Source organism: Ambystoma mexicanum, chromosome 1q (genome assembly GCF_040938575.1).
Source record: "Ambystoma mexicanum isolate Mex_15411 chromosome 1q, UKY_AmexF1_1, whole genome shotgun sequence".
NCBI classification, from domain to species: domain Eukaryota; kingdom Metazoa; phylum Chordata; class Amphibia; order Caudata; family Ambystomatidae; genus Ambystoma; species Ambystoma mexicanum.
This window is the reverse complement of record NC_090922.1, coordinates 1,533,125,278-1,533,142,375: the sequence shown is the minus strand read 5'-3', so window position 1 is coordinate 1,533,142,375 and position 17,098 is coordinate 1,533,125,278. Positions and strand designations below refer to the sequence as shown.

The window sequence follows — 17,098 nt, the reverse complement described above, 5'->3', positions numbered from 1 at the left end:
CTAGGGGCCATTACCAGGTTCCTTGACCCGCTCAGGTAGCATGGCCACGCGTAGGGCAGACCGTGTCTTCCTCCCATTGCCCATACTAGGGGCCATTACCAGGTTCCTTGACCCGCTCAGTTATCATGGCCACGTAGAGGACAGACCATGACTTCCTCCCATTGCCCACACTAGGGGCCATTACCAGGTTCCTTGACCCGCTCAGCATGGCCACGCAGAGGGCAGACCATGTCTTCCTCCCATTGCCCACACTAGGGGCCATTACCAGGGTCCTTGACCCGCTCAGTTAGCATGGCCACACAGAGGGCAGACCGTGTCTTCCTCCCATTGCCCACACTAGGGGCCATTACCAGGTTCCTTGACCCGCTCAGTTGGCATGGCCACCTGGAGGTCAGATTGTGTTCTGCTCACATTGCCCACACTAGGGGCCATTACCAGGTTCTTGATGCGCTATGTTGGCATGGCCACACAGCGGGCAGACCGTGTCTTCCTCACATTGCTCACCCTGGGGTCCATTACCAGGTTCCTTGACCCACTCAGTTGGCATGGCCACACAGAGGGCAGACCGTGTCTTCCTCACTTTGCTCACACTGGGGGCCATTACCAGGTTCCTTGCCAACTCAGTTGGCATGGCCATACGGATGGAAGATTGTGTCTTCCTCTGATTGCCCACACTCCGGTCATTACCAGGTTCCTTGGCCTGCTCAGTTGTAAAGGTGCACAAAAGTAGGATGCCTAATCCCAGTGAAGGTTTTTGCATTTCTCTAAAATGGCAAATCAAGGTTGGTCTCCAAACCTAAAGTCATTTTGATACTTAGGTATTCTGCAGACACGGAATTGCATAGCTCCTTCAAGTACAATGTCTAATAAGCACTACGGACCACAGTGTTACTGTACACACCATACATACTCTCCTGGAGTGATCACGTTCTCCTCTCCTCCCACCTCACCCTCCCTACCCCCTCAAGCCAAGCCACTTCCATCATTGCCACCCACCTTCTCGGTCATCCGACCCATGAGGCTTGTGTCAGTTTAGGCTTTTGCCTCCACCTTCTCACCCCCACCTATCCCCACCTCCCCCTTTGGCTGACTCTCATCCTGACACAGCCCTCTCCACGTTCCACTCTGCTATGTCTGATACTCTCAATATCCTTACCCCTGTCATGAGAATCCGTCTGAAGCCCAAAGCCAAGTGCAACTCCTGGTACGACTCAGACCTCGTCACCCTCAAACGCAAGTTCAGGGTGGCTGAGAGGAAATGGCGTGCTTCATGTACATCCTCTGAAAAACTGGCCTGCCGCCTGCTGCAAAGGCAATACCGTCTCTCTGTCTGCACCAAGAAGAGAGCTCACATCCAAGCCTGCGTCTCTGCAGCATCTAACAACTCGGCTGAACTCTTTCTGCAAATGAACTGACCAATCCTACCGCAGTCTCTACCTCTCCTGTCACTTCCCAGGCCCTCTGTACAGCACTGGCTTCTCACTTCATCTCTAAAACTCAGGACATTCTGTTCTCTCTCTCCTCCTATCCTCTCTCTCCCCCTACTCCCTGCTCTTCCTGTGGCCATTCTGCAGCCCTCTCTCCTCCCTCCTTCTCTGCCTTTCCCCTGTTCTCTTCAAACAAGGTTTCTAGACAAGTCCGATCTATGAAAGTCTTGTCGAAACAGGTTCACCCCTGTTCCTCCAAACTATCAAGGACCACATCGACTCCCTGGCTCCTGCCCTGGCTAATTTCTCCAATCACTCCTTTGCCACTGGAGTCTTCCCATCCCCCCTAAAGCACTCCCTTGTACACCCCCTTCTTAAGAAACCCTCTGCCGACCCCTCCTGCCCGTCCAACTATCGCCCAATCTCCATCACTTCCTTCCTGGGCAAGCTCCTGGAGAAACTGGCCATCTCCCAGCTTAATCTCCACACTGAATCTGTTGGTTGTCTCTATGACCATCAGTCTGGCTTCAGAGCTGCCAGAAGCACGGAAACTGCTCTCCTGAACATCCGTGAAGACCTGCTCTCCAACCTTGACTCTAACACTCCGTTTGTTCTCATCTTGCTTGATCTGTCTTCTGCCTTTGACACTGTCAACCATGCCATCCTGCTCAACCGTCTCTGTGATAACCTGGGCATCACAGGTCAGGCCCTGGCGTGGCTGACTTCTTTCCTCTCTGATTGACCCTCCCAGGTCTAACTTGGGTCCTTCCTCTCCTCTATTTGTCTACCTGTGGTGTTCCCCAGGGGTCTTACCTCTCTCCCTGGCAGTTCACCCTTACCTGGCACTTCTTGCCCACTGTATTGCCGCTCTCTGGCCCAACTTTCACTGCTATGCAGATGACACTCAGATCGTTTTCAGGCTACCTTCGGCCACCTCTTCTCCGTCTCTCATATCTGGCCGTCTGTCTGCTATCCAGGAGTGGTGTGCCGCCAATGACCTCTGCCTTAATACCAGTAAGACTGAGATTCTCCTCATCAGCACTCCCGCTCCCTCCTTTCCTGTAGCTCTCTGGCCGGCCTCTCTTGGCCCTCTTCCTGCTCCCACCTGCAAGGCTAAAAACCTAGGGGTCATCTTCGACTCCACACTCTCCTTCTCTCCTCACATATCTGACGTCTCTAAGAAGTCACACTACCAGCTGCACCTCCTCAGAGGTATTCTTCCTCACCTCTCCTTCCCCCAGAAGCTCATTGTCTCCAGAGCTCTTGTTCTCTCTAGGCTGGACATTTGCAACAGCCTCGTTCTAAATCTGCCTGCTTCTTCTCTCTGCACTCTGCAACTTATCCAGAACAGGACTGCGAGACTTGTCCTTGGCCTCAAGCCCAGGGATCGTATCTCTCCAGGACTGAAATCTCTGCACTGGCTCCAATTGGCTGCGAGGAGTAAGATAAAAACCTTCTGCATCATCCACAAGGCCTTTTGGGGCCTCAATACCTTCAACTCTCTCTTCTTAAATATCTTCCTTCTCGAGCTCTTCGTTCATCCACCTCCAACTCCCTCAGGGTCAGTCACTTCTCCAAGCAACGAGTTGGTGGTAGATTTCTTTCTTCGGCCAGTGCCTCCCTCTGGAACAGCCTCCCTGCCTCCCTTAAACTTGAGGAGAACCACCTCCGGTTCCGGAAACACCTCAACACCTTTCTCTTTGCCTCTGCTTTTTCTCCTCCTCTCCTCTGCTGACCTCCTGGCTGTAACCGGAACGGCACTGTCTACCTGGACACCCTCTGATCTCGGGCCCAGATCCCTCCCCTGCCAGCGTCACGCACCTGCACTGCCCACCGGGCAACCTCTGCACTTGGGGAATGTTTCTGTATCCCTACAGTCCCCTTCCAGCCCTTGACACCCGATGTCTGCCCTTACTCTTGCACTTGCCACTTGCTGGCCATTACTTACTTATTGCTATTATCTTTCCCATGTACTGCACTGTCCATGCCCTCTTCCCATGCACTTTCGCGATCTGAATGACACCTGGCCTAGTAGGATCGTTGTCTGTCCTCCCTTTGTTCCCCTCCCTTGCCTCGTCGCGCCTTGAAAAACTTGTGTATTATAATGACGCGTTATAATTGCCATATCATATCATATACATGGATTATTCCAAAGGATAATCAGCCCTAGTCGCTTCCATATAATAATGTCGCCACAAAAATCTCGCCATGCAAAAATATTGCGCAAAAATGGCCGTTTTTAGTGGTGACATTATTGCATGGAACATGCGGGGGACAACCCCGAAACCCCTGAAACCCCCGAACTTTTTTTAAATTTTTTTTTTTTTTTGCCCCTGTCCCAATATATATGGTCATCCAAATAATATCGCCACAACATTTTACCGGCGATATTATTTATGCAACCATATATATGGCGATATTATTACCTGATACCCCCTAGTCTAGCTATTTGTTATTTTAATGTAGTTCAGCCGTGGAATGTATGCTGTATTCTGCGGCAGAAGTGGGTCTCCTAATGCTTTATGGTATGACCTTATATATTACTTTATCCAATACAGTGAAGGCTTAAGTGTATCTACATAGGTTTACTTGGCATGGACGTGGCACCGCGGGCCAACACCAGCATTGTGTTTCCTCTGGTTCCTATCGGAGAAGTATGAACTCCCTAGAAGATGACTGTTCACTTTTGGATGTTGAACTGTTCACCTAAATGGAGGTATCAGATTCATTATTACAATTCACACAGAGTGTCATCAAGTCTTTCCTTTCCTTAGTGCTCCTTTGATCTTTAAGATAATCACACATTTCACCATTGCACCCTGAGTCCCGTGCTCAAGTGTGAGAAGAAATGGTGCTCACCTTTCAATAGAAACAGAATCTCATCGTGCACCTCTTTGTTCTTCTCGGCGGCCTTCATCACTCTTAGGATCTTCTTATTTTCTCTCTCCAAGTAAGTAGCTGTATGAGAAAAATGAGAAAATATAAATAGCTCTCTGTAGTAGGGTCATTGCCCTCTGCCAAGCACCACACCGGGACCAGGCAGGTACAAGATAGCAAACTAGACAGGTACGACCAGGGCATCCAGCACCACAGCCACCTCAGCTTCAGCTGCCACTCAGTAGAACACTCGCCCTGGCTCATGATCTCACATTCCTGCACACCTCAGCTTCAGCTGCCACTCAGTAGAACACTCGCCCCGGCTCACGATCTCACATTCCTGCACACCTCAGCTTCAGCTGCCACTCAGAAGAACACTCATCCAGGCTCACGATCTCACATTCCTGCACACCTCAGCTTCAGCTGCCACTCAGTAGAACACTCGCCCCGGCTCACGATCTCACATTCCTGCACACCTCAGCTTCAGCTGCCACTCAGAAGAACACTCACCCAGGCTCACGATCTCACATTCCTGCACACCTCAGCTTCAGCTGCCACTCAGAAGAACACTCATCCAGGCTCACGATCTCACATTCCTGCACACCTCAGCTTCAGCTGCACTCAGTAGAACACTCGCCCCGGCTCACGATCTCACATTCCTGCACACCTCAGCTTCAGCTGCCACTCAGTAGAACACTCGCCCCGGCTCACGATCTCACATTCCTGCACACCTCAGCTTCAGCTGCCACTCAGAAGAACACTCATCCAGGCTCACGATCTCACATTCCTGCACACCTCAGCTTCAGCTGCCACTCAGTAGAACACTCGCCCCGGCTCACAATCTGACATTCCTGCACACCTCAGCTTCAGCTGCCACTCAGAAGAACACTCACCCAGGCTCACGATCTCACATTCCTACACACCTCAGCTTCAGCTGCCACTCAGAAGAACACTCATCCAGGCTCACGATCTCACATTCCTGCACACCTCAGCTTCAGCTGCCACTCAGTAGAACACTCGCCCCGGCTCACGATCTCACATTCCTGCACACCTCAGCTTCAGCTGCCACTCAGAAGAACACTCACCCAGGCTCACGATCTCACATTCCTGCACACCTCAGCTTCAGCTGCCACTCAGAAGAACACTCATCCAGGCTCACGATCACACATTCCTGCACACCTCAGCTTCAGCTGCCACTCAGTAGAACACTCATCCAGGCTCACGATCACACATTCCTGCACACCTCAGCTTCAGCTGCCACTCAGAAGAACACTCATCCAGGCTCACGATCACACATTCCTGCACACCTCAGCTTCAGCTGCCACTCAGTAGAACACTCATCCAGGCTCACGATCACACATTCCTGCACACCTCAGCTTCAGCTGCCACTCAGAAGAACACTCATCCAGGCTCACGATCACACATTCCTGCACACCTCAGCTTCAGCTGCCACTCAGAAGAACACTCATCCAGGCTCACGATCACACATTCCTGCACACCTCAGCTTCAGCTGCCACTCAGTAGAACACTCATCCAGGCTCACGATCACACATTCCTGCACACCTCAGCTTCAGCTGCCACTCAGAAGAACACTCATCCAGGCTCACGATCACACATTCCTGCACACCTCAGCTTCAGCTGCCACTCAGTAGAATACTCGCCCTGGCTCACGATCTCACATTCCTGCACACCTCAGGTTCAGCTGCCACTCACTAGAATACTCGCCCTGGCTCACGATCTCACATTCCTGCACACCTCAGCTTCAGCTGCCACTCAGTAGAACACAAGCCCATGCTCACGATCTCACATTCCTGCACACCTCAGCTTCAGCTGCCACTCAGTAGAACACTCATCCAGGCTCACGATCAAACATTCCTGCACACCTCAGCTTCAGCTGCCACTCAGTAGAATACTCGCCCTGGCTCACGATCTCACATTCCTGCACACCTCAGCTTCAGCTGCCACTCAGTAGAATACTCGCCCTGGCTCACGATCTCACATTCCTGCACACCTCAGCTTCAGCTGCCACTCAGTAGAACACAAGCCCATGCTCACGATCTCACATTCCTGCACACCTCAGCTTCAGCTGCCACTCAGTAGAACACTCGCCCAGGCTCACGATCTCACATTCCTGCACACCTTAGCTTCAGCTGCCACTCAGTAGAACACTCCCCCAGGCTCACGATCTCACCTTCCTGCACACCTCAGCTTCAGCTGCCACTCTGTAGAACACTCCCCCAGGCTCACAATCTGACATTCCTACACACCTCAGCTTCAGCTGCCACTCAGTAGAACACTCGCCCAGGCTCACGATCTGACATTCCTGCACACCTCAGCTTCAGCTGCCACTCAGTAGAACACTCGCCCAGGCTCACGATCTCACATTCCTGCACACCTCAGCTTCAGCTGCCACTGAGTAGAACACTCGCCCAGGCTCACGATCTCACATTCCTGCACACCTCAGCTTCAGCTGCCACTCAGTAGAACACAAGCCCATGCTCACGATCTCACATTCCTGCACACCTCAGCTTCAGCTGCCACTCAGTAGAACACTCATCCAGGCTCACGATCAAACATTCCTGCACACCTCAGCTTCAGCTGCCACTCAGTAGAATACTCGCCCTGGCTCACGATCTCACATTCCTGCACACCTCAGCTTCAGCTGCCACTCAGTAGAATACTCGCCCTGGCTCACGATCTCACATTCCTGCACACCTCAGCTTCAGCTGCCACTCAGTAGAACACAAGCCCATGCTCACGATCTCACATTCCTGCACACCTCAGCTTCAGCTGCCACTCAGAAGAACACTCATCCAGGCTCACGATCTCACATTCCTGCACACCTCAGCTTCAGCTGCACTCAGTAGAACACTCGCCCCGGCTCACGATCTCACATTCCTGCACACCTCAGCTTCAGCTGCCACTCAGTAGAACACTCGCCCCGGCTCACGATCTCACATTCCTGCACACCTCAGCTTCAGCTGCCACTCAGAAGAACACTCATCCAGGCTCACGATCTCACATTCCTGCACACCTCAGCTTCAGCTGCCACTCAGTAGAACACTCGCCCCGGCTCACGATCTCACATTCCTGAACACCTCAGCTTCAGCTGCCACTCAGAAGAACACTCACCCAGGCTCACGATCTCACATTCCTGCACACCTCAGCTTCAGCTGCCACTCAGAAGAACACTCATCCAGGCTCACGATCTCACATTCCTGCACACCTCAGCTTCAGCTGCCACTCAGTAGAACACTCGCCCCGGCTCACGATCTCACATTCCTGCACACCTCAGCTTCAGCTGCCACTCAGAAGAACACTCACCCAGGCTCACGATCTCACATTCCTGCACACCTCAGCTTCAGCTGCCACTCAGAAGAACACTCATCCAGGCTCACGATCACACATTCCTGCACACCTCAGCTTCAGCTGCCACTCAGTAGAACACTCATCCAGGCTCACGATCACACATTCCTGCACACCTCAGCTTCAGCTGCCACTCAGAAGAACACTCATCCAGGCTCACGATCACACATTCCTGCACACCTCAGCTTCAGCTGCCACTCAGTAGAACACTCATCCAGGCTCACGATCACACATTCCTGCACACCTCAGCTTCAGCTGCCACTCAGAAGAACACTCATCCAGGCTCACGATCACACATTCCTGCACACCTCAGCTTCAGCTGCCACTCAGAAGAACACTCATCCAGGCTCACGATCACACATTCCTGCACACCTCAGCTTCAGCTGCCACTCAGTAGAACACTCATCCAGGCTCACGATCACACATTCCTGCACACCTCAGCTTCAGCTGCCACTCAGAAGAACACTCATCCAGGCTCACGATCACACATTCCTGCACACCTCAGCTTCAGCTGCCACTCAGTAGAATACTCGCCCTGGCTCACGATCTCACATTCCTGCACACCTCAGCTTCAGCTGCCACTCAGTAGAATACTCGCCCTGGCTCACGATCTCACATTCCTGCACACCTCAGCTTCAGCTGCCACTCAGTAGAACACAAGCCCATGCTCACGATCTCACATTCCTGCACACCTCAGCTTCAGCTGCCACTCAGTAGAACACTCATCCAGGCTCACGATCAAACATTCCTGCACACCTCAGCTTCAGCTGCCACTCAGTAGAATACTCGCCCTGGTTCACGATCTCACATTCCTGCACACCTCAGCTTCAGCTGCCACTCAGTAGAATACTCGCCCTGGCTCACGATCTCACATTCCTGCACACCTCAGCTTCAGCTGCCACTCAGTAGAACACAAGCCCATGCTCACGATCTCACATTCCTGCACACCTCAGCTTCAGCTGCCACTCAGTAGAACACTCGCCCAGGCTCACGATCTCACATTCCTGCACACCTTAGCTTCAGCTGCCACTCAGTAGAACACTCCCCCAGGCTCACGATCTCACCTTCCTGCACACCTCAGCTTCAGCTGCCACTCTGTAGAACACTCCCCCAGGCTCACAATCTGACATTCCTACACACCTCAGCTTCAGCTGCCACTCAGTAGAACACTCGCCCAGGCTCACGATCTGACATTCCTGCACACCTCAGCTTCAGCTGCCACTCAGTAGAACACTCGCCCAGGCTCACGATCTCACATTCCTGCACACCTCAGCTTCAGCTGCCACTGAGTAGAACACTCGCCCAGGCTCACGATCTCACATTCCTGCACACCTCAGCTTCAGCTGCCACTCAGTAGAACACAAGCCCATGCTCACGATCTCACATTCCTGCACACCTCAGCTTCAGCTGCCACTCAGTAGAACACTCATCCAGGCTCACGATCAAACATTCCTGCACACCTCAGCTTCAGCTGCCACTCAGTAGAATACTCGCCCTGGCTCACGATCTCACATTCCTGCACACCTCAGCTTCAGCTGCCACTCAGTAGAATACTCGCCCTGGCTCACGATCTCACATTCCTGCACACCTCAGCTTCAGCTGCCACTCAGTAGAACACAAGCCCATGCTCACGATCTCACATTCCTGCACACCTCAGCTTCAGCTGCCACTCAGTAGAACACTCGCCCAGGCTCACGATCTCACATTCCTGCACACCTCAGCTTCAGCTGCCACTCAGTAGAACACTCCCCCAGGCTCACGATCTCACCTTCCTGCACACCTCAGCTTCAGCTGCCACTCAGTAGAACACTCCCCCAGGCTCACAATCTGACATTCCTACACACCTCAGCTTCAGCTGCCACTCAGTAGAACACTCGCCCAGGCTCACGATCTGACATTCCTGCACACCTCAGCTTCAGCTGCCACTCAGTAGAACACTCGCCCAGGCTCACGATCTCACATTCCTGCACACCTCAGCTTCAGCTGCCACTCAGTAGAACACTCGCCCAGGCTCACGATCTCACATTCCTGCACACCTCAGCTTCAGCTGCCACTCAGTAGAACACTCGCCCCGGCTCACGATCTCACATTCCTGCACACCTCAGCTTCAGCTGCCACTCAGAAGAACACTCATCCAGGCTCACGATCACACATTCCTGCACACCTCAGCTTCAGCTGCCACTCAGTAGAATACTCGCCCTGGCTCACAATCTCACATTCCTGCACACCTCAGCTTCAGCTGCCACTCAGTAGAATACTCGCCCTGGCTCACGATCTCACATTCCTGCACACCTCAGCTTCAGCTGCCACTCAGTAGAACACAAGCCCATGCTCACGATCTCACATTCCTGCACACCTCAGCTTCAGCTGCCACTCAGTAGAACACTCGCCCAGGCTCACGATCTCACATTCCTGCACACCTCAGCTTCAGCTGCCACTCAGTAGAACACTCCCCCAGGCTCACGATCTCACCTTCCTGCACACCTCAGCTTCAGCTGCCACTCAGTAGAACACTCCCCCAGGCTCACAATCTGACATTCCTACACACCTCAGCTTCAGCTGCCACTCAGTAGAACACTCGCCCAGGCTCACGATCTCACATTCCTGCACACCTCAGCTTCAGCTGCCACTCAGTAGAACACACGCCCAGGCTCACGATCTCACATTCCTGCACACCTCAGCTTCAGCTGCCACTCAGTAGAACACTCGCCCAGGCTCACGATCTCACATTCCTGCACACCTCAGCTTCAGCTGCCACTCAGTAGAACACTCGCCCAGGCTCACGATCTCACATTCCTGCACACCTCAGCTTCAGCTGCCACTCAGAAGAACACTCATCCAGGCTCACGATCACAGATTCCTGCACACCTCAGCTTCAGCTGCCACTCAGTAGAACACTCATCCAGGCTCACGATCACACATTCCTGCACACCTCAGCTTCAGCTGCCACTCAGAAGAACACTCATCCAGGCTCACGATCACACATTCCTGCACACCTCAGCTTCAGCTGCCACTCAGTAGAATACTCGCCCTGGCTCACGATCTCACATTCCTGCACACCTCAGCTTCAGCTGCCACTCAGTAGAATACTCGCCCTGGCTCACGATCTCACATTCCTGCACACCTCAGCTTCAGCTGCCACTCAGTAGAACACAAGTCCATGCTCACGATCTCACATTCCTGCACACCTCAGCTTCAGCTGCCACTCAGTAGAACACTCATCCAGGCTCACGATCACACATTCCTGCACACCTCAGCTTCAGCTGCCACTCAGTAGAATACTCGCCCTGGCTCAAGATCTCACATTCCTGCACACCTCAGCTTCAGCTGCCACTCAGTAGAATACTCGCCCTGGCTCACGATCTCACATTCCTGCACACCTCAGCTTCAGCTGCCACTCAGTAGAACACAAGCCCATGCTCACGATCTCACATTCCTGCACACCTCAGCTTCAGCTGCCACTCAGTAGAACACTCGCCCAGGCTCACGATCTCACATTCCTGCACACCTCAGCTTCAGCTGCCACTCAGTAGAACACTCCCCCAGGCTCACGATCTCACCTTCCTGCACACCTCAGCTTCAGCTGCCACTCAGTAGAACACTCCCCCAGGCTCACAATCTGACATTCCTACACACCTCAGCTTCAGCTGCCACTCAGTAGAACACTCGCCCAGGCTCACGATCTCACATTCCTGCACACCTCAGCTTCAGCTGCCACTCAGTAGAACACTCGCCCAGGCTCACGATCTCACATTCCTGCACACCTCAGCTTCAGCTGCCACTCAGTAGAACACTCGCCCAGGCTCACGATCTCACATTCCTGCACACCTCAGCTTCAGCTGCCACTCAGTAGAACACTCGCCCCGGCTCACGATCTCACATTCCTGCACACCTCAGCTTCAGCTGCCACTCAGAAGAACACTCATCCAGGCTCACGATCACACATTCCTGCACACCTCAGCTTCAGCTGCCACTCAGTAGAACACTCGCCCAGGCTCACGATCTCACATTCCTGCACAGCTCAGCTTCAGCTGCCACTCAGTAGAACACTCGCCCAGGCTCACGATCTCACATTCCTGCACACCTCAGCTTCAGCTGCCACTCAGTAGAACACTCGCCCCGGCTACTCGCCCTGGCTCACGATCTCACATTCCTGCACACCTCAGCTTCAGCTGCCACTCAGTAGAATACTCGCCCTGGCTCACGATCTCACATTCCTGCACACCTCAGCTTCAGCTGCCATTCAGTAGAACACAAGCCCATGCTCACGATCTCACATTCCTGCACACCTCAGCTTCAGCTGCCACTCAGTAGAACACTCGCCCAGGCTCACGATCTCACATTCCTGCACACCTCAGCTTCAGCTGCCACTCAGTAGAACACTCCCCCAGGCTCACGATCTCACCTTCCTGCACACCTCAGCTTCAGCTGCCACTCAGTAGAACACTCCCCCAGGCTCACGATCTGACATTCCTACACACCTCAGCTTCAGCTGCCACTCAGTAGAACACTCACCCAGGCTCACGATCTCACATTCCTGCACACCTCAGCTTCAGCTGCCACTCAGTAGAACACTCGCCCAGGCTCACGATCTCACATTCCTGCACACCCCAGGCTCACGATCTCACATTCCTGCACACCTCAGCTTCAGCTGCCACTCAGTAGAACACTCGCCCAGGCTCACGATCTCACATTCCTGCACACCTCAGCTTCAGCTGCCACTCAGTAGAACACTCGCCCAGGCTCACGATCTCACATTCCTGCACACCTCAGCTTCAGCTGCCACTCAGTAGAACACTCATCCAGGCTCACGATCACACATTCCTGCACACCTCAGCTTCAGCTGCCACTCAGTAGAACACTCATCCAGGCTCACAATCTCACATTCCTGCACACCTCAGCTTCAGCTGCCACTCAGTAGAACACTCGCCCAGGCTCACGATCTCACATTCCTGCACACCTCAGCTTCAGCTGCCACTCAGAAGAACACTCATCCAGGCTCATGATCACACATTCCTGCACACCTCAGCTTCAGCTGCCACTCAGTAGAACACTCATCCAGGCTCACGATCACACATTCCTGCACACCTCAGCTTCAGCTGCCACTCAGAAGAACACTCATCCAGGCTCACGATCACACATTCCTGCACACCTCAGCTTCAGCTGCCACTCAGTAGAATACTCGCCCTGGCTCACGATCTCACATTCCTGCACACCTCAGCTTCAGCTGCCACTCAGTAGAACACAAGCCCATGCTCACGATCTCACATTCCTGCACACCTCAGCTTCAGCTGCCACTCAGTAGAACACTCATCCAGGCTCACGATCACACATTCCTGCACACCTCAGCTTCAGCTGCCACTCAGTAGAATACTCGCCCTGGCTCACGATCTCACATTCCTGCACACCTCAGCTTCAGCTGCCACTCAGTAGAATACTCGCCCTGGCTCACGATCTCACATTCCTGCACACCTCAGCTTCAGCTGCCACTCAGTAGAACACAAGCCCATGCTCACGATCTCACATTCCTGCACAGCTCAGCTTCAGCTGCCACTCAGTAGAACACTCGCCCAGGCTCACGATCTCACATTCCTGCACACCTCAGCTTCAGCTGCCACTCAGTAGAACACTCCCCCAGGGTCACGATCTCACCTTCCTGCACACCTCAGCTTCAGCTGCCACTCAGTAGAACACTCCCCCAGGCTCACAATCTGACATTCCTACACACCTCAGCTTCAGCTGCCACTCAGTAGAACACTCGCCCAGGCTCACGATCTGACATTCCTGCACACCTCAGCTTCAGCTGCCACTCAGTAGAACACTCGCCCAGGCTCACGATCTCACATTCCTGCACACCTTAGCTTCAGCTGCCACTCAGTAGAACACTCGCCCCGGCTCACGATCTCACATTCCTGCACACCTCAGCTTCAGCTGCCACTCAGAAGAACACTCATCCAGGCTCACGATCACACATTCCTGCACACCTCAGCTTCAGCTGCCACTCAGTAGAATACTTGCCCTGGCTCACAATCTCACATTCCTGCACACCTCAGCTTCAGCTGCCACTCAGTAGAATACTCGCCCTGGCTCACGATCTCACATTCCTGCACACCTCAGCTTCAGCTGCCACTCAGTAGAACACAAGCCCATGCTCACGATCTCACATTCCTGCACACCTCAGCTTCAGCTGCCACTCAGTAGAACACTCGCCCAGGCTCACGATCTCACATTCCTGCACACCTCAGCTTCAGCTGCCACTCAGTAGAACACTCCCCCAGGCTCACGATCTCACCTTCCTGCACACCTCAGCTTCAGCTGCCACTCAGTAGAACACTCCCCCAGGCTCACGATCTCACATTCCTACACACCTCAGCTTCAGCTGCCACTCAGTAGAACACTCGCCCAGGCTCACGATCTCACATTCCTGCACACCTCAGCTTCAGCTGCCACTCAGTAGAACACTCGCCCAGGCTCACGATCTCACATTCCTGCACACCTCAGCTTCAGCTGCCACTCAGTAGAACACTCGCCCAGGCTCACGATCTCACATTACTGCACACCTCAGCTTCAGCTGCCACTCAGTAGAACACTCATCCAGGCTCACGATCACACATTCCTGCACACCTCAGCTTCAGCTGCCACTCAGTAGAACACTCATCCAGGCTCACGATCTGACATTCCTGCACACCTCAGCTTCAGCTGCCACTCAGTAGAACACTCGCCCAGGCTCACGATCTGACATTCCTGCACACCTCAGCTTCAGCTGCCACTCAGTAGAACACTCGCCCAGGCTCACGATCTCACATTCCTGCACACCTCAGCTTCAGCTGCCACTCAGTAGAACACTCATCCAGGCTCACGATCACACATTCCTGCACACCTCAGCTTCAGCTGCCACTCAGTAGAACACTCGCCCTGGCTCACGATCTCACATTCCTGCACACCTCAGCTTCAGCTGCCACTCAGTAGAACACTCGCCCAGGCTCACGATCTCACATTCCTGCACACCTCAGCTTCAGCTGCCACTCAGTAGAACACTCCCCCAGGCTCACGATCTCACCTTCCTGCACACCTCAGCTTCAGCTGCCACTCAGTAGAATACTCGCCCTGGCTCACGATCTCACATTCCTGCACACCTCAGCTTCAGCTGCCACTCAGTAGAATACTCGCCCTGGCTCACGATCTCACATTCCTGCACACCTCAGCTTCAGCTGCCACTCAGTAGAACACTCATCCAGGCTCACGATCACATATTCCTGCACACCTCAGCTTCAGCTGCCACTCAGTAGAACACTCGCCCAGGCTCACGATCTCACATTCCTGCACACCTCAGCTTCAGCTGCCACTCAGTAGAACACTCCCCCAGGCTCACGATCTCACCTTCCTGCACACCTCAGCTTCAGCTGCCACTCAGTAGAACACTCCCCCAGGCTCACAATCTGACATTCCTACACACCTCAGCTTCATCTGCCACTCAGTAGAACACAAGCCCCGGCTCACAATCTCAAATTCCTGCACACCTCATCTTCAGCTGCCACTCAGTAGAACACTCGCCCAGACTCACGATCTCACATTCCTGCAAACCTCAGCTTCAGCTGCACTCAGTAGAACACTCGCCCTGGCTCACGATCTCACATTCCTGCACACCTCAGCTTCAGCTGCCACTCAGTAGAAGACTCGCCCAGGCTCACGAGCGCACATTCCTGCAAACCTCAGCTTCAGCTGCCACTCAATAGAGCACTCGCCCAGGCTCACGATCTCACATTCCTGCACACCTCAGCTTCAGCTGCCACTCAGTAGAACATTCGCCCAGACTCACAATCTCACATTCCTGCACACCTCAGCTTCATCTGCCACTCAGTAGAACACTAGCCCCGGCTCACAATCTCACATTCCTGCACACCTCAGCTTCAGCTGCCACTCAGTAGAACACTCACCCGTGCTCACGATCTCACATTCCTGCACAGCTCAGCTTCAGCTGCCACTCAGTAGAACACTCGCCCCGGCTCACGATCTCACATTCCTGCACACCTCAGCTTCAGCTGCCACTCAGTAGAACACTCGCCCCGGCTCACGATCTCACATTCCTGCACACCTCAGCTTCAGCTGCCACTCAGTAGAACACTAGCCCCGGTTCACGATCTCACATTCCTGCACACCTCAGCTTCAGCTGCCACTCAGTAAAACACTAGCCCCGACTCACGATCTCACATTCCTGCAGACCTCAGCTTCAGCTGCCACTCAGTAGAACACTCGCCCCGGCTCACGATCTCACATTCCTGAACACCTCAGCTTCAGCTGCCACTCAGTAGAACACTCGCACCGGCTCACGATCTCACATTCCTGCAGACCTCAGCTTCAGCTGCCACTCAGAAGAACACTCGCCCGGCTCACGATCTCACATTCCTGCACACCTCAGCTTCAGCTGCCACTCAGTAGAACACTAGCCCCGGCTCACGATCTCACATTCCTGCACACCTCAGCTTCAGAATCCACTCAGTAGAACACTAGCCCTGGCTCACGATCTCACATTTCTTAACACCTCAGCTTCTGCTGCCACTGAGTAGAACACTAGCCCCGGCTCAAGATCTCACATTCCTGCACACCTCAGCTTCAGCTGCCACTCAGTAGAACACTCGCCCAGGCTCACGATCTCACATTCCTGCACACCTCAGCTTCAGCTGCCACTCAGTAGAACACTCGCCCAGGCTCACGAGCTCACATTCCTGCACACCTCAGCTTCAGCTGCCACTCAGTAGAACACTCGCCCAGGCTCACGATCTCACATTCCTGCACACCTCAGCTTCAGCTGCCACTCAGTAGAACACTCGCCCCGGCTCACAATCTCACATTCCTGCACACCTCAGCTTCAGCTGCCACTCAGAAGAACACTCATCCAGGCTCACGATCACACATTCCTGCACACCTCAGCTTCAGCTGCCACTCAGTAGAATACTCGCCCTGGCTCACGATCTCACATTCCTGCACACCTCAGCTTCAGCTGCCACTCAGTAGAATACTCGCCCTGGCTCACGATCTCACATTCCTGCACACCTCAGCTTCAGCTGCCACTCAGTAGAACACAAGCCCATGCTCACGATCTCACATTCCTGCACACCTCAGCTTCAGCTGCCACTCAGTAGAACACTCGCCCAGGCTCACGATCTCACATTCCTGCATACCTCAGCTTCAGCTGCCACTCAGTAGAACACTCCCCCAGGCTCACGATCTCACCTTCCTGCACACCTCAGCTTCAGCTGCCACTCAGTAGAACACTCCCCCAGGCTCACAATCTGACATTCCTACACACCTCAGCTTCAGCTGCCACTCAGTAGAACACTCGCCCAGGCTCACGATCTCACATTCCTGCACACCTCAGCTTCAGCTGCCACTCAGTAGAACACTCGCCCAGGCTCACGATCTCACAT

The 17,098-nt window shown here is 53.7% G+C and overlaps 1 protein-coding gene across 1 annotated transcript in view; it reads right to left on the bottom strand.

Moving 5' to 3' along the window:
• LOC138522692 (ly6/PLAUR domain-containing protein 2-like) overlaps positions 1-17,098 on the bottom strand; it is a 607,174-nt gene that overhangs the window by 57,932 nt on the left and 532,144 nt on the right. Inside the window, exon 3 of the mRNA XM_069635401.1 lies at positions 4,287-4,385. Coding sequence (XP_069491502.1) covers positions 4,287-4,385 — 99 coding nt within the window. The remainder of the gene's footprint in view (positions 1-4,286; positions 4,386-17,098) is intronic.